Genomic DNA, 19,092 nt, shown 5'->3' on the forward strand with positions numbered 1-19,092 from the left:
GATGGTATATTTTTTAGTCGACTGTCCAACAAACATAAGTTATTAAAATGCACTCTGCAGGGAAAGCTCAGGGTAAAATGGATGTAGGTATAAGACCAATATTATGGCACGAGCAGGCGTAGGTATACTTGTCCATAAAAAATTTAAAGATAACATAAATAACTGCCGTTATATCTTCGAACGAATAATACATATGAACATCACAATGGACTACCAAAAATTTAATGTCATATCTATCTATAGCCCCGAGGACTGCAAACCTAAGGAGAAACAAGAGGCATTCTACGAACAATTACAAACCATCCTGGATAAAATACCTCATGAAGAGCCCTTTGTTCGTATGGGTGACTTTAATGCACGAATCGAAAATGAAATAATTCCAGACGTAAAACAAGATTTAATGAAAACCATGTCAACGTAAATGAAAAAAGTATGGCTAATATCTGTGCTTTAAACGAACTGAGAATCAATAATACATTTCTCGACCATGAGCTCCAGTATAAATATACAATTGAAAACTCCAGGGGGCATAAATATAAATATGATTGATTTTATAGTCACTAATAAAAAATCCACTCAAAGCAAATTCCAGATATTCGAACTTTAAACTTAGCAGACGCAGGAAATGAACAGAAACTAGTACTAGCAAAGATAAGAATGAAAATAACGCTAAAACAAAATTTTCTACAGGAAATCACCGAGGAAAAATTCAATGTAGAGTCACTGTGCAACAACTGTACAAGAGAAATGTACCAAAGGAGGCTAGCACAGAAGATACAGCTGGAACAAATAGACGACATTCAAGATATAAACGCGAGCCGGGAGAAAATTAAAAATAACATTGAAGAAGCAGCAACAGAAGCTTTAGGAAAACGCAAAGTCATACTGAACAAAAGAAACAACAACAATACACCATGGTTCAAAAAAGAAAAAAAAAAGAAATGTAAAGAGAAAAGAGAGGCCCACTTGAATTACAAACATCAAATACCCCAGAATTCCTAGACAACTATAGAAGAATACGAAATAAAACAAAGCAGTTAGTAAGAAGAACACAAAATGAACACTGAGAACAGTTAACAAAAAGGATAGAAAGCGACTTCTACGGTTCACAAAAACAAATATGGAGATTCATAAGAAACCAATGGAAAGAAATGGCAAAATAAAGGAATACAATAACATATCAACAAACGAATGGGAAAGATAACTCATGAAAATGTTTAAAGCAAAGGAAAATAATAATCAATACAATAACGTACCTGAATTAGAACACGAAATAGAAATCAGTTTTCAGGAAGTAGAAATAGCCAGAAATTTACTCAAAAATAGAAAGTCGCCAGGACCAGTCGGAATAACCAACGAGCTTCTAAAACACGAAGGAGAAAGTATAAACAGGGAGATTACAAAACTTATACAAAAGCTAATATTGCGCTGTAAGACAACAGACGCATGGAGAAACAGCATAATGATAACAATGTTCAAGAAAGGAAATAAAAAAGACCCCAAAAATTATAAAGGTATAAATCCACTGAACACCGCACTTAAGCTTGACACAAAAGTCCTAACCAACAAAATCAATAAACTAACAACTTTATCAGATGAACAACAATAATTCGGATCCAGAAGATCCTGCGTAGGCGCTGTATTTTTACTAAGATAAATCACAGAAAAGGCCATTGAGTACACTAAACTACCATATCTATATTTTATAGACTATATGACAAAGGCTTTCGATCGTATCCAAGTCGAAGACGTCATACACCTACTGTATAAAAAAACATTCCAATCAATATTATACAAACCATCGAAAACATATACCTCCATAATCAAATACAGGCAAAGATAGAAAACTAACACAGTGTATATCAGTACAAAGCGAAGTCAGACAGGATGGCTCGTTAAGCCCACTTTTCTTTAATATTATAATGGACGAAATAATACAAGCCGTACGTAAAGGTCACGGCTACAGAATGGGAACAAAGAAATCCAAATATTATGTTATGCAGACGACGCCGCAGTAATCGCAGAGACATAAGAGTTGCTCCAAAGATTAACACCTAACCTTAATACAACAGCTAAGAAAAACAATATGATACAATATGATAATATAAGTAGAAAAAACCAAATGTATGACAACATCTAAATACCCACTATGGTGTAAAATCGAAATTGATGGGAAAATAATAAAGCAGAAAACAAGGTTTAGATATCTGGGAATAGATATAACTAGTAACGGATATGTTGAAGAAGAAGTACGACAAAAAAGCTTAAAGCCAAGTAAAGTGGCGGGATCTCTTACTGACAAAATCTGGAAAAAGAAACACCTAAGACAAGTGACAAAAACAATAATCTATAAAACAGCAATTAGACTAGAAACAACAGAGATGTAAATACTCCGACGAATATCAGGAAAAAGTCTGTTGGATAAAGAGAAAAGCGAAAACATAAGAAGAGCATGCAATATAAAATACATAAGTGAATGGGTGACAAAATGGAAACGAACGAAATGGAGTGGAACGAACACATTAGTAGAATGGCATAGTACGAAAAACACGATATAAGTCACCAAATCGACGAAGAAGTATTGGCAGACCAAGAAAAAGATGGTGCAATAATTTAAACAATTTAGGAGGCTAATATGGAACAAGAAAGAGCCTGCATACAAGAAGGAAGAAGAAACAAATTATCTGAATGTTGGTAGCTACTGCAAAATCGCAAAGCATTTTGCCGGTATCGATTGTTCTCCTGCGTATTGTTTGCGTCCCTGCTACTTCTTTACACCATTCTTTCTTGCCGATGTAAGCAAAGTAATTTTAGTATTTGATTTTTAATACTGCAAGAAAATGTGATTCACAATAATATAACTTAAATGATATTTATTGTTTTATTTATCTTGAATATCTTCATTTTATAACAATACGTTCTTCAGTGTTATCACTAACGTAAATTGAGGTAGGTAAGTCTGGAAAGATAGGGCGGCATATTAATACAAAGTACATGGAGTTTTTATTCAAGTGCTTAAATTTTTTAGTATATAAAGCTACACCACCAGTTCACCACATTTTACAATATTATTTGCAGACATGAAGACTTCCTTTGCTTTGGCTATTTTAGTTTGCGTCGGTAAGTGGTATTGTTAGAAAATTTTAGTATTTTATCTGATTTTTAGAATTTTCGATATTATTTATCTCTTTTGACCCCTTTTATTAATAATTGATATTAAATTCAAATAATAATTTTTATCATCATTAATTTCCTTGCTGCTTATTTTTCTCCTATGGCATGAAATTGCAGCTAAAATCGATCCATCGCATCGCCTACTTCTGACTCTATCTTCAACTTTGCTGGACCACAGCCGGTCTTCTTCTAGTTCTTACGTCTAGCAAATTGCCAATTCGTTCTCTCACGTTTTTCGTTGGTTTCCTTTTCATTTATTCCTACTACATGACCAGCCCATCGAACTCTCTGAACGAATAGTGAGATCGGTAAAGCTTTTCTTTAAAAAGCTTGCAGCTTTCTGTTTAGGTTTTCTGTCATTACTCTGTCTGATAACAAAGTATTTGTCTGATAATACTTCTATACACCCTAATTTTAGATCTCCAGTATGTGTTGTTCGATCTTAACATATAAACGACTAAAAAATATGTTTTGTATTAACGTATGGTCCTAAAGTTTTGGGAAAAATTTCACCTGGTCTGATTGAGAAGCAAAATGCATTTAACAAAGAAGGCCATGGAATTGAAATGTCATCAGTTATTGACATTTAATAAACAAAGCAGAATATTTTGGTTTATCCTCTACAAAATGTCTTATAAAATTGATATTCGTCGAGGTGTTTATAATATGGTTGGGCAAATGTCGAAACGGGATATTGTTAATATTTATCGAGATCAAAACATAAGCAAATCGACAATTTATCGCACAATCAGAGAATGTGAAGAAGGGATACCATGTGTTAACTTGCGTTAAAGTGGCCGACCGCGGATTTTTTACCATATAAGAGAGGCAAGACTGATTGAAGTAGCTAAGAACAAAATTGGGGTCTCACAGCGAAAACTGGCCAGAAGATTTCATGTTGGAAAGACTACAGTATACAGGACCCTATCGAGTAACAATATTATCTACCAGAAAAGAAAGAAAGCTCCAAAATACACAAAGGATTAACTAGAGAGAATTCCGAGATGTTGCCGCGCGTTAAGGCGAGTGCATTTCGTCAACAAGTTGATCGTGATGGACGATGAAAAATATTTTACTTTGTCCAACTCTGAGATGAAGGGTAACGATGGGTTTTACACGAACGAATATGAAAATGTACCTGATGAAATAAAATTCAAAAGTAAGAAAAAATTTGAAGACAAAATTTTGGTATGGTGTGCAATTTCTGAGGCTGGCTTTATCTCACAGCCCTACATTGGTGTTGTTCGAGGCGAAGCCTTAAACGCAAATATTTATATTCTAGGATGTCTCTCTAAATTGCATACGTTTGTGAACACACATCATGCAAGTGATCAAATAGTCTTTTGGCCAGATCTTGCTTCATGTGATTACGCGAGGATCACAAGGGACTGGTACGAAACTAACAACATTACATTTGTACCGAAAGCAGACAATCCCCCCAACCTACCTCAGAAGACTACTCAGAAGAGTTCTGGTCAATATTAAGTCGGAAAGTCTATAATAACGGATGGGAAGCACAAAATTAGGAACAGTTAAGACGCCGCATATATACAAAAATTAGAGAAATTGACGCCGAGGTCGTCCAAAGGATGATGCAACGTTTCAGGGGAATTATTAGGCAAATCGAAAATAATGGTCCCTTGTCTGTCATTTGAATTTTGATTTATAATAAGGATAGTTAAGTTAAATTGTTGAATAATTTAATAAAAATATAAGATTATTGTGGTCAGAGTTATATGCTTTTAAATTTTTCCCAAAACTTTAGGACCATACGTTAATGTCCTCTATCTCTTGGTTGTTCTAGCTTTTTTGAATTTTTTTATTTATTTATTTAAAATTATTTTGTGTTTAGTATTTTTGAAGTAAAATTCAAAACAACAAACAAGTATGCTATGTTTTTAATTAAAATTGAAGGTTATTCTTACGAAAAAAGGTAGTTAAAAGATTTTCCTTATATACTAAAACAATTTTTTTAGGTCTAACCGTCAGTGCCCAAGATGATAGGGAGTAAGTGAATAAACATTTTTTTTTATAAAATTATGCTGAACTTATAGCGGTTTATAATAATTTTCAGGATATCCATAAGACTTAGAAGTCACTTCATAATGTTTTTAAACAAGAGAATCATAATTTTAATATTTTAGTTGGTGATAACACTCCCCTCGAACAGTTTATCAGTTGATTAAATCAATTATAAAAATAATATTCCAAAGATAGCATAACAATACTTACGCTTACATCATTAAGTGATTAAGAGCATATGCTAAGTTGTTGTCTTTAAAATATTCATATTCAGTTATGTACAGCTCTACAGCTGACCATAGGTTATAGTGAACTTATTTACAATATTTACAAAAATGCCACTATGACTGTTAAGATACATAATATAACCCGACCAATAAAAATAAAACGTGGGATAAGTCATTAGAGTATGCCTTTAAGATGGTCAATTGGGACCACAGAGAAGTACCAATAGACGGCGAAAAACTTAACCATCTCCGTTTTGCAGATGACATTGTCCTTATCACAGATAATTTAGGAGGAGCCACAGATATATTAAATGACTTGGACTTTGCATGTTCGAAGGTGGGCGTCAGAATGAACGTGTCCAAAACTAAGTTTATGGGAAATATGGTCCCCAAGAACCATTTAACCATTCAAAAGAAAGTGGTAGAACTGGTAGAGCAATATACGTATTTGGGTCACGAAATAAGAATCAGCAGGTATAGCCTGTAACGAACATTTATTTTGCCTACCACATAGGGTATTACTATAAGGGGTAGAACATTGGGACAGAAGTTACTGGGGGTGGAGATAGGGCAAGCAAAATAAACGATACTTGAGCGAACGGCACTTAGGGTTTATTTGGAGTAGCTGGGTCGTGGATAAAAATGATAAGGGGGTTGGATTTGGGCAACTACAAAACAAAAACACAAGGGTGCTTACATGAATCTCCTGGACAAATGGGCAAAACAAAACACAAGAAAGACCTCTAGCAATTTAAAATGGACGCCGCTTCGAGGTGCCAAATTATAACAATTACAACAACTAGTTGTAACTATTAAAATAATTAATGGAAATGAAAAACATATCTTTATAAATCAAACTCAAAAAAGGGTTAAAGGGTAAAAAAAAAATAAACAAAATGGTTAAAAAAAAAACATTTATTGTGTCTGACCACAAACGGGCAAAAAAATAGACGATACAAAAATACTATATTAATAGTCACAAAAATAATAAGTCTAGCTGTCATATGTCAAAATCTTAATCTTACTTACAACAGAAAACAAATAAGATTGACAGCATAGCCACACCTTAAGATTTACCATATATTAATTATTACAATTCCTTTGAATTATGAAAGGAATTATTATTGTAACGTTTATTTTTTATTCAAAAGTTTAAAAGAAAAAAGTTACCTTGATTTCACAAAAAAAATATGCACTAAACTACCGGGATTATACTGGAATTTCTGCTACACACAAACAAAAAGGACTACATCGTTGGTCTGGAACGTTGATCAGCCGGGGACAAACATAGGCGAGGTAGAAACAAATCAGCGCCACATTTTTACAAAACTGGAACCATTTTCAGAACTCTGGTACACGACACAAATCATTTAGATACTTAACAAAATATGTAGTGATTACTCTTCCAAATTTAACATATTTACAGAGAGTAAATTTCTACTACTTTCAACAAATTCGCTGGTTTTTACCGGCTTTACTCAAAAACATCCGCTCTTTACCGCATCAGTTTCACACCTTCTCTGTAACTACACATACTGCACAATTAACTGCCACTACACACTAGATTTCCATAAAAATGGTCAAATACACAAGAAACATTTCAAATTTGATAAATAAATTTGGATTCACACTGAGGCCAACTGCCTCTGATAGCGACCTCAGTGAGAATGATGAAATTATCTTCAAAATTCCTTAACTGAATTTGGCACAAAGAAAACATATACGGTTAAATTCATATTTCTTTGACGCACAAAAATCCCAAAGCGGCTTTGATTAAAGAAATATCGAGGAAAATATGCATCTGTGAAATATAAACAAAGTATAAAATGGTGTACATTAACTTAAGTGATGCAATAGAATGAAATACTATTTGGGTTTTTACTCGTACGATAGGAACAGAGAAATATGGAAAACATTCTTCGATATTTTAAATATATACGAGGGGATTTTAATTTAATAAATATACGAGGAAATTCCAATATATACCAAGGAATTTACTTATCAAGGAATTTAAAAATGCTGCAAGCCAAACATGCGCAATCTAAAAACGAATTACTTTAGCGTGGACATCTTTTTAAAAACTGTTAGACACACTTAATGCCAATATACCAATTAACCTTAAAAGAAAAGTATTTGACCAATGCATATTACCGGTCATGACCTATGGGGCGGAAACTATGACTCTGACCTTACTTTTACGGCTTCGAAATTGGGAGTGGCACAGAGACGAATGGAACGATCTATGTTGGGAGTGACGTTGCGAGATCGAATAAGAAACGAAGATCTGCGAATAAGGACGAAGATCTGCGATGTTATGAAATGAAATTGGGCAGGCCATGTAGTGAAAATGCATGACTTACAAATTACACATTGAAGGCTAAGAGCAGACAAATGTAGTAGAGGAAGACCACCTACACGTTGGGATGACATCAGGCGTATCACGAAAAATTGGCAACAAAAAGCACAAAATCGCAAAGAATGGAGAAGTTTAAGGGAGGCCTATGTCCAGTAGTGGACGTGATAAGTGAAGGCTGGATGATGATGATCTCTTTGATCGTTGCAAGGTTAAGCTAGCTAATCTATCTAAGGTACTAGTTATTTCTACCACTTTTCGTTTTCATATAATATAGAAGAATAAAAAGTGATCACAAACACCGCATAGGTAATATATTTGCTCTTTACACTCTATGTCTTAGTATGTAGCTGCATATTGTTTGTGTTTATGACTTATACTAATGCGTGCATATACAAGTAAATATAATTTACTTAAATTTAATTAATTTAAATAATTAAAAACTTTTTTAGCATGTTGTGTGATTTTTGCGTTGAAGTGGCAAAACAGATCCAGGATTACGTACGAGAAGACATTCCATTGGTAAGCTTTTTGAGAAATACTTACTTGTTTTATGTTTTTAATCGCAAGTAATAATTGTTATTCTAGTAACTACTTTTCAATTTATAGAAAAATTTATAATATATCACTCGTGTGGAACCAATATATACCAAAATACAAAACAGTCATTTGTCGTCAATTCAATACGTTTTTTATTTTTACCCACGATTGTCTAATATTGGCTGCTTTTCTGTGTCATGTTGTACCGGCTTGTTTCCGTATGTCATAGTCCCATTTTAAGTTTGGACGTTTTCTTGTCTCCTGACACCTTTTGGATACCACAGCGTGATTCTAATAAACATTTATTTCTGTGAATTACATTAGTGACCTCGGTTTTCTGTCTGATTACACTATTCTTCTGCTATCTCTTTTTGTTATCCCTAGCACGTATTAAAAACAAAAGCAAAAGAGACCGGACTAGAAATAAATATTCAAAAGACAAAAAGTTAACACAGGCAAGAGCTAGGGAAAACAGACGCACAGTTGAATTAGAGGACGATATTGAAACGGTAGAAAGTTTCACATATTAAGGAGTTGCAATAAACACGGATGAAACAGAAGAATCAGACATCTAAAGAAGAATAGTAAAGGGGAAACCAAGCTTATTTTTCACTCGATCATATGTTCCGCTCCAAAAACACATACTGGAGATCAAAAATCAGGGTCTACAAAACTATTATCAGACCAATAGTATGTTATGCATTCGAGACATAGGTGATGACAGAAGAGACAAAAAGAAAACTGGAAGTCTTCGGAAGAAAAGTCCTAAGAAAGATATTTGGACCTATTAACGAAAACGGAACATGGAGATCCAGGTACAACCATGAACTCTACCAACTGTTCAAAGAGATACCGATCTCAGAATTCGTTAAACTTCAGAGACTTCGCTGGGCTGGTCATGTAGTAAGAATGGAGACAGAAAGATTGCCGAAAAAAGCCCTAGATAGTAAAATGCAGGGCGCAAGACCAAAAGGAAGGCCACTGAAAAGATGGGAGGATGAAGTGGCAGCGGACGCGCAAAATTTGCTAGACGTAAGAATCTGGAGAAGATCGACGCGAGACCGACAAGGTTGGAGGCATAGTTTGGAGGAGGCCAAGGCCTGATTTGGGCTGTAGCGCCATTATAGAGAGAGAGAGAGCATGCTTCTTACATAATAGGGATAGGTTCCATAGCGTCGGACCTAAGACAGACCCCTAAGGGACCCCAGCCGTCACGTCCACGACCATGTTTCCACCATAATCCTTCTTTCGGACAGATACTCCGCCACCACATTGATTAGGCAACCAGGACATTTTCTCACGTCCATTGCCTTTATTACCTCATTTTACTGCAGCGTGTTGAATACATTCTTAACATCGAACAACAGCAGGCTGTCCAGCGATGTTCATCCCCTCTGTTGCTTGCGCAATGCTTCGAGCACACTTACGATTGCATCGATCGTGATTTTGCCTTTACAAAAATCAAATTGCCTGCGAGATAAACCACCTGACCTCTCAATCATGTCGTCTATGCGTACTTACCGCATCCTTTCAGATAGCTTACCGATGCAAAGAAGAAGACAGATGGGGCGATACTTTTCTCCAAGCTTGGAGAGTTTCATGAGATAACTGATTGTTAAAATAATTTCGCACTACAAAGGACAACTGCAGTGGAGCTCAAACTTGCATAAATCACATAATCTCTTTGATTTAATTGTAAGCCTTTTAGTTCATTAAAAAGAGTATTATAAACAAATTCCAAATACGAATTGCCGTTGGAATTTGCAAGTAATTTGAAGGGACCTATTAAATTATCTCTGACGACATGTAGATTTTCATTATGACAAATGTGACAATTTTTTCACGCCTCTGCGTGTGAAAGTAGATTCATCAGTAAAAAGGATATTGCTATTAAAATTATTATTTGGATTTGTCCTATCAATAACAAACGGTGCTAATTCCATTCGTGGAAAAAGATCTATGGGTAGCAAGTTCTACACTGGAGTAAAATGGTATGGTCTTAAGTCTTCTTTTTTTAATATTTTGAAAACTAAAGCATGGCTTATTTCAGTTGTTGCTAGTAAATGTCTGGTACGCAACTGAGGTTCATTATCAATTCTTACCAACAGATCATCCTCCAAATTCGCTGTTATTATTTTTTTTTTGATTGATCAGTTTCTACCGCTAACCGGTGATAAATATTTTTAAAAGTCCTGTAATAGGGTTGTCGTCTGTTAAGATATAATTGTAGATATTTTTGAGCAGCAGCACGCCTTGTTTAATTTGCTTGTGCATTAACACAAACCATATCAATCATATGGAAAAATTGTTATGACGTGGCATTTTCACAAAAAACTTTACTATCACAGTAAGCAATCTTACCTTTTCAATTACAATTATCGGTCTGACAGTTGCAACACAAATAAATGGCATCAGCCTACTCAATAATATCTACAAAAGATTAATGAAAATTAATGATAAGAATTAACAAAATTTATCAGCAACTTGATTAAATTATTGAAACACTCATGTGACATAAAAAAATGAAATTATGTATTTTAAACATTACCTTTAAACGCAAATAACTCGAAAACCACTTACTCTATAACATTTAGATAAAGAAATAATATTTATGTAAAAAGTAATGAAGAATCTAAAAATATCCTAAAATCATTATTATTACGACAATTGCATAGATTGTACGAGGGGAAAAGAAAGTATCTATCCCTACAGCACGCCTTTTAAAACAGCAGAAAACTATCTTCTAACGCTAGTTAAAGTATCCTAACATTTGTTAGATTAAAACTTTGTATTTTGTGCTAAGGTTGCTCCAGTTACTTTATAGACAATTCTTAATAAAACATTATGTATGTTTGCTAAAGACTCAATATATAATTTTTCAATCCCTTGCTTGATCAAAGCTTCTATTATTGCCTTGGGATATATAGAATTGAAAGGCTTCCCGAAATCTATGAAGGTTAATGCTAGCAGTATTTCATATATTTTATCTGCAGACCTTTACCGGTCTGATACTAAATAATCAAAGGCAGAAATTATGATTTAACTGGTTGTGATTCTGCGAAATCACCGAATGTTTGCCGGTATAAGCAAATCCCTACTTACTGAACAAAAGAAGCGGGAGGTACAAATAATTATGGGCGACTTTAATGCTAAAGTCGGTCGAGGAAAAACTGGAAATATTGTAGGAAATTTTGAGTTGGGTAAAAGAAACGAAAGAGGTGATAGACTAGTCCAGTACTGGACTAACACTGCACAAAGATAACACCAACAATATAATCAGAAACCAAATAGATTTTATAACGATTAACAGAAGATTCCGTAATGGAGTACAAAGTGAAAAAACCTATCCAAGCGCAGATGCAGATACGGACCATAACCTATTACTAGCAAACGTCAACATTAAACTCAGAAAACCGGAGAAAAAAGTTACCAAATGACCAAAATAAACATCAAAAACCTAAAAGACGACTTTTGCCAACAGCAACTAAACGCAGAGATAAATAAATTAACTGAAGTAATCGTGGAATGGGCAAATATGGAAAAAGCCATATTAAAAGCGGGAAAAGAGGTCATAGGCGAAGAAGAAAAAACCACTAAAAAAGACTGGATGACACCCGAAATAGTTGAGCTAATAACTGAAAAAAGAAAATACAAAAATATACATAAAAATAAAGATAAAACCATCAAAAATAAAATCAAATATGAAATCAGAAAAGCTAAGGAGGAATGCATAAACAAGGAATGCCAGGAACTGGAAGAACTTAGCAACAAACATGACACCTCAAACTTACATAAAAAAATTAAAAAACTTACAGGCAAGACCAGAAAAAGAAGAACACTCATATCAGGAGATAATAATGGAGAAATACTTACTGAAGAGAGCAAGATAAAGGAAGTATGGGAACAATATATAATCCATCTGTAACATGACGAGAGGGAAAATGAACATATAGGTGAAGAAGAACAATACCTACAAATTTTACCCTCAGAAGTAAAGCTTGCGCTACAGAATGCAAAACAAGGAAAAGCACCGGGTCCTGATCAAATTCCAGTTGAACTGTTAAAAGCATTGTTAGATGACGGTAATATAAAGAGACTCACCCGAATTCTCAACCACATATATGCAGAGGGTAACTTCTGCAGGTCATCATGCAGGGTAGAGTCGATGGCAAAAAGGGAATAGGTAGAAAGAAGAGGTCAAGACTGCGAAATATTCGAGACTGGACAAACATGACTGTAGATGAATTATTCCACGTTGCAAAAGACAAAGAAACTTTTAAAAATGTGGTCGCCAAGCTCCGTTAATGGGGACGGCATAAGAAGAAGAAGAAGATCTGCACTCATGAATTCTCTAAGCGTATGGATATGATCCAGGGTACTGAATTCACTTCTGAAGCCACCTTGCTCTCTTGACCCTGCAGCATCTAATGAATTTGTTAATCTGTTGTTGATGATCTTTGTAAATATATTGTGTAGTTTTTGATATCGTCTTTGCTATATTTCAAGTTGTTAGTTTAAGATAGCTATTATATCCGAGATACTAGTTATTTTACAACTCTTCCTTTTAATATCTCTATATGTGATGGTTTTTCCATTGATTCATTCAACAGCAATTTTAAAAGAAAACAAAGAAATTATGGTTGATAACCAGAGGATAAAAAAGTTACTTTGGTTTGAAGCAGTCTAAATAAATAGAGAAGGAAATATTAAATAAAGAATGAGGCAACATCTGCAAATATATAAGAAATAGAAATTATCAAATTATTTTAACAGAAAGTTAAAAATACTTGAATATCATATCAGTATTATTTATGAGTTCATACAATATTTAATAAATATTACGACCTAATTAGCGATTAAGAAAGGATAGAGGACAAAGTCTTAAGAGTTCTTAAAAATGTTAACAAAAATAATAATCATGAAACTTGAGGACAAGCCATAATAGATCACAGTCAATAATGAAAAAGGAGATTGTAAATAGAATACAGGACTTCAAGAAATATTTAATGTTAGTCCTGAAATATTTAAAATAACAAAAGAAATATCCAAAGGATGCAGAGAGAAATTATATAAACAAAATTTAGTAAATATTTATACATCATAAAAGTTATAGTCGCAACTATCCGATTAAATCTTAAAAGAATAGACAAGGCTAAACATAGTCAGAGAATAACATGGAATAGTGGTGACCAAGGACAGTAAAAGAAGTATGAAGACATGGTAGACACGCAGTTAGAGTCTAAGACAATGGCTCCCACTAAGGAGAAGACAATAAAAGAAACCACTGAAGACATGTTGGAGAAAATTAAAAATACTGTCTTGGAGGTAGCAGACCAAAATATACAGAAAGAAAACCGTAAACATAGAAAACCATGGATAGCAAACGAAATATTACAAATTATGGAGAGGAGACGGATGGTAAAAAACAAAAACCTAACAAGATACAAAGAACTCAAGAGGGAAATTAAAAAAAATAAATGTAGCTAAGGAAAAATGGATGAAAGAAAAATGTAAAGAGATAAAAGATTTTCAAATAAAACATAAAGATAGAAACTACACAAAAAGGTTAAAGAATTAGCTGGAATATGGAAACTCAAACACTTATCGATTGCAAAAAAATCTTGGCTACGAAACATCAATGATTGGACAAACACAAGAGGAAATGAATTGATTTATCAATCCCAGAACAGAAAGAAATTTGCCATATTGATCGCCAACCTCAACAGAGAAGCCACTAAGGAGGAGGAGAATAAAAGTTGTAGAGGGATAGCTTTGATAGAGACGCGCAAAAAATAGTAACCCAAAATATAAGAGGAAGGACGAGTGAATGTGCTGAAAACTTGTTACTCTAATACTAAGCAAGTGTAAAACCCAACGTTGTATGTCTTTCATTGCGTGTCTTTCTGTCTGCTTCTATAAGTTCAAAATTTTGTAACAGAAAAAGGTTTCTAAAAATACAAAAAGTATATAGTTATATAAAATGAATCGTAATCTAAGTAATTGAAATTTTTGATAAGTTTCAATTATATTGACAAATCTTTTTTTCTGACAGGACAAAGTTGAAGAAGAAGTGAAAGAAACGTGTCATTGGTTGGACGTGATACCAGATTTAGCAGAAAAGTGCTTGGAAAAATTCCTTCCGATAATTGACGAAATGTACGATAAAGCCAATAGCACGTCGCCTCAAAAATTATGCGAACTTTTGGAATTTTGTGTAGAAAATTAGAATCACTGTTAGAAAATTATCATAAAAAACTTAAAATAAATTTTTAAACCAAATTATTTTTTGAATATTGAAATAAACAAAATTGAGTTTTTGTCTTTTTTATTGAGTTGGTATATTTGTTTATTGACATTGTGAGATAAACATAAAATATATAAATATATTCTGCAGGGAAAGCTTAGGGTAAGATTGATGTAGACAGAAGACGAATATTCTAACTCAAAAACTTAACAACCTGGTTTACAAAATCCATTATGGGACTATTTATTGCAGCAACAAATAAAACTATTATTGCTACAATTATATATAGATAGAATATCATTTATAATTAAAGATATTTATAATATTACAGTGGACATTGCTTAACTTTCCCGTATCTGCTTTTGCTGAAGCCGAAAAAATCTTTTGTTGTAATTACTTTTTTGTTGTAAAACCCTAACATAAAAGTAGTCCCAATGATACCCATTGGGTAAAATAGACAGCGAGTACACATAAAAGACAAAAAAGGAGTACTACTAATAGATTTACCACAGAAATTAAGAAGATGGGAGGAGTACGTTAGAGAACTTTTCCAAGATGAATGAGGTGAGATGCAGAAAATACAAGAATTAAATCCTTTAGAGAGACAGAAGATCACGGTAGATGAAATCAAATATGCTAATAAAAACTCTAAAGACAATAAGGCAGCTGGATTAGATAAAATACCAGTAGAACTGTTAAAACTAGTGGAGGAGGATAACTTGGAAGTATTGGCAGATTTATTCAACACGGTGTACGATACGGGAATAATACCACAAGAGTGGCTGAAGTCAGCATTTATAACGATTTCTAAAAAACAAGCAGCAAAAGAGTGCTCTGAATATCGAACACTGAGCCTCATGAGTCGTACGGTAAAAGTACTGCTGAAAGTAATACATAAGAGAATATACGAAAGGCTAGAGGAGACCCAGTTCGGGTTCCGAAATGGAATGGGTACTCGAGAAGGACTATTTGCTATCAACATATTGATTCAGCGATGTCAGGATGTACACGTTGATCTACACTGTGCTTCGTTGACTACAAAAAAGCTTTCGATAAAGTAATACATGAAAAACTAATATCAATACTCATGAACAAGCGCATTGACAGTAAAATCACAAATATAGTGCAAACATTATATTGGAATCAAAGTGCCATAGTTGAAATTGATGGGCAACACTCAGAAAAAATGAAGATCTCTAGAGGAGTTAGACAGGAATGTGTTTTATCGCCACTTTTGTTTAAATTATATTCTGAAGAAATTTTCCAAAACACGCTCAATAGTATCGAAGCGGGAGTCACCGTTAACGGAAAATTAATTAACAACTTACGATATGCAGACAACACTGTGATCACAGCAATAAGTATAGAGGATCTACAACATCTTATTGAAAGCTTCAGTATGAATAGTGCTGAGATGGGAATTACTATAAACGCTAAAAAAACGAAGTACATGCTAATTACAAAAAGACCACAAAATATACATCACCTATTGACAATCAATGGTAACGTAATAAAACAAGTACTATATCAGTACTTGGGAACTTTGATCAATGAAACCAATGATCATACTGTAGAAATAAACAGGCGAATAGAGATTGCCAGATCAGCATTTTTAGGAATGAAACCACTCCTAACGTGCAAAAATCTAAGTTTGGAGATCAGACTACGTATCATTCACCATTATATATTTTCAATATTATTATATGGAGCTGAGACTTGGACATTAAAAAAATGTAATTTAAAAAGAATCGAGGCTTTCGAACTCTGTTTATACCGCAGAGTATTAAAAATATCATGGACTGATAGAATTACAAATAAAGAAGTACTGGAGAGGGTTGGTAAAGAAACAGAACTAATCACTACACAAACCAGAAAACCGGAATACCTAGGCCACGTGATGAGGGGTCCAAACTATGAAATTTTGAGACTCATAATATACAGTGATGAGTGCCTTAAGAACCGGCAAAATAACGCAAAAGATAGAAAACATAACACGTTGTGAAATAAAAAGAGATGAAAGTAGTAGAGGTGGGAAATTATCGATAGAAACCTCTAATTTACATTACATTACATTACGACTATCGATAGTTTCCCACCTTTAGACGTTAGCTTATGAGCTAGTTGACTTCAGTCATAATATTACAAGTATGACGTCGAATATTTACATTTTTTAAATTTCGCATAAAGTAAAAACTGATTGAAGGCAATAAAGCAAATGTAAGTAAACAGTTTAATTTGTAGTAATTTGATAATTAATTCTGTTTTGACGAATAAAGAATAACAAGCTATAATAATTCTGTATTGGGAAGAGTGTATGCCACGTCTCAAATCATAGTTTATTATTGATCAATACTTAAATTTTGGATAAAAAGATACTACTACTTAAACTATTTTTACTTACATTACATGATACGTATTACTATGACTGAAGTCAACAAGCTTATAAGCTAACGTCTAAAGGTGGGAAATTTTCGATAATTCTAATGTAATGTAAAGTAAATTATAGGTTAATATCGATAATTTCTCACCTCTACTAGTTTTATCTCTTTTTATTTCACAACGTATTATGTTTTCTATCTTTTGCGTTATTTTGCCGGTTCTTAAGGCACTCATCCCTGTATAGGGAAAGATTCAAGGAATAAGATCTGTTGGCCGAAGGCAGAACTCATGTTTAAGGAATCTAAGTGATTGGTATCAATGCAGATCGATTGATTAGTTAAGAGCAGCAAGTTCTAAAATAAAAATAGCCATTATGATTGCCAACCTCCGTGGGAAGACTTCTTCTTCTCTAAGAAGAAGAATGGTACCCAGTTTTAAAGTGATGGTCAACTGCCACATAAGTATTTTTCCTTATGGTAAAGTCACTTTTGTATTATGTTATTCTCCGTTTGAGCCATTGTGAAATTTGATCGACGTAACAACTTTGACAGCTCAAACAAGGCAAGTTGTCTGTTACAAAAGTTGGAGCCTTGCCTTTTACTTTTGAAAACATTATATTTAACTCGTAACCGGTGACGCGGAGTCTGAGCGACATTTGCGAAATTAAAAATAGGTTTAAAATATTAAAGCGGGCGACTCTGGATGGCCTGCAGCTAAGTACCTTTCTAAAAATAGTTCACAAACCAAGCGTTTTTGTTTGATTAGTTTACGTTTAGCCGTTTTACCTAAGACCTAAGCCCAATTCTATTTAACATCTATGGTGAATATATAATGCGGAAAGCTACTGAGGACTGGAACGGTGGCATCACCATTGGCGGGAAGAAGATTTACAACTTGAGATATGCAGATGATACTACTAATCCGCTAGTTCTGAAACTGAATTGATTCACCTGCTACAACGGACAGAAGACGTAAGCTTAACGATGGTCCTTAAAATAAACAGAGATAAAACGAGAATTATGATCATTGACAGAGCTAACAACAATCAAAATCATCTGGTCATAATAAACAATATCGCTGTTGTAGATAAATTTGTGTATCTGGGCTCATTAATAACCAACAAAGGAGGCCGTACTGAAGAAATAAAGCGGCGGTCAGCAATCCCAAAAAGCGCTATGACAAAATTAACAAAAATTTGGAAAAGCCATGAAATAACTACCGATACAAAAATGAGACTAGTAAGAAGTCTAGTTTTTCCAGTTTTTACTTATGTATCGGAATGCTGGACCCTTACTGAGAAAGACAAAAAGGATATAGATGTATTTGAGATGTACTGCTGGAGACGAATGCTGAGAATACCATGGGTGGCCGGAAGAACAAATGAATCCATACCGGACCAGCTAAACATAAAGAAAAGACTAAGAACACAAATATCAGAACAAATAATAAGCTATTTTGGACATGTGCTTCGAAGAAATGGTCTTGAAAAACTTACCATCCAGGGAAAAGTAGAAGGCAAAAGAAATAGAGGTAGATCTCCCACACGATACACAGACCATATTGTTGCTACCATTGGCGCTCCATTGTCAGAATGTGCTAGAATGGCAGAAGATAGAAAAACGTGGAGGAACATTGGGAAATTTAGCTAATAGCTTCATGATATCACGATACCTGCATCAGGTTAACGACTAAGAAGAGATGCACACACTGCAGGAGTCAGTAGCTAGGCCTTGAATCTAATGTTAGATTCATTGAAAAATATTTTGTAGAACATTGTGCGGGAAACTCTTAGATTGCTACATACAGAAAGGTTATAGAATCTAAGTAGTTTAACAGCATTTAATTCAGATGACAGATAAATCCTTTTGCTTTTTAATCTGTTGTAGTGGCCTTCTTGGGTAGGTAACTTTCTCAGAAATTCTCTTAAGCTTTCTTTTTTATCTCTCTACTTGGCTGATTTGCTATCCTCACCACGGTTCTCTTTAGGTGTTTCTCCTTGACTTAGAATCACATTTAAGTTTTGAAGCCTTTTTTCACCAATTGGAAATGTTTTTTGAAACACTTGTTTGCACACTGTTGAGATTTTTTTATTTATGTGCAGGTGGTAAGTGCAACTAACCTTCCGATTTTTCGACGTTGCTCTTGGACTGGAT

General features: G+C 34.0%; 1 protein-coding gene across 1 annotated transcript; it reads left to right on the plus strand.

Moving 5' to 3' along the window:
- The first annotated feature begins 2,999 nt into the window (after positions 1 to 2,999).
- Positions 3,000 to 14,633, plus strand: LOC140438087 (uncharacterized). Its single transcript, XM_072527801.1, has 4 exons — positions 3,000 to 3,120; positions 5,151 to 5,181; positions 8,229 to 8,298; positions 14,369 to 14,633. Exons 1-4 carry the CDS (start codon positions 3,081 to 3,083, stop codon positions 14,540 to 14,542), a joined length of 315 nt encoding a protein of 104 aa, XP_072383902.1. The 5' UTR covers positions 3,000 to 3,080; the 3' UTR covers positions 14,543 to 14,633.
- The last annotated feature ends 4,459 nt before the right edge of the window (positions 14,634 to 19,092 follow it).

This window comes from Diabrotica undecimpunctata, chromosome 4, assembly GCF_040954645.1.
Source record: "Diabrotica undecimpunctata isolate CICGRU chromosome 4, icDiaUnde3, whole genome shotgun sequence".
In the NCBI taxonomy this organism is placed as follows: Eukaryota; Metazoa; Arthropoda; class Insecta; order Coleoptera; family Chrysomelidae; genus Diabrotica; species Diabrotica undecimpunctata.

Bases quoted from the DNA above. Each gene is read 5' to 3' on its own strand.
- LOC140438087 (XM_072527801.1), top strand. From the start codon at position 3,081: ATGAAGACTTCCTTTGCTTTGGCTATTTTAGTTTGCGTCG. The intron at 3,121-5,150 runs GTAAGTGGTATT...CAATTTTTTTAG, and splicing joins GGCTATTTTAGTTTGCGTCG to GTCTAACCGTCAGTGCCCAA. The intron at 8,299-14,368 runs GTAAGCTTTTTG...TTTTTCTGACAG, and splicing joins TACGAGAAGACATTCCATTG to GACAAAGTTGAAGAAGAAGT.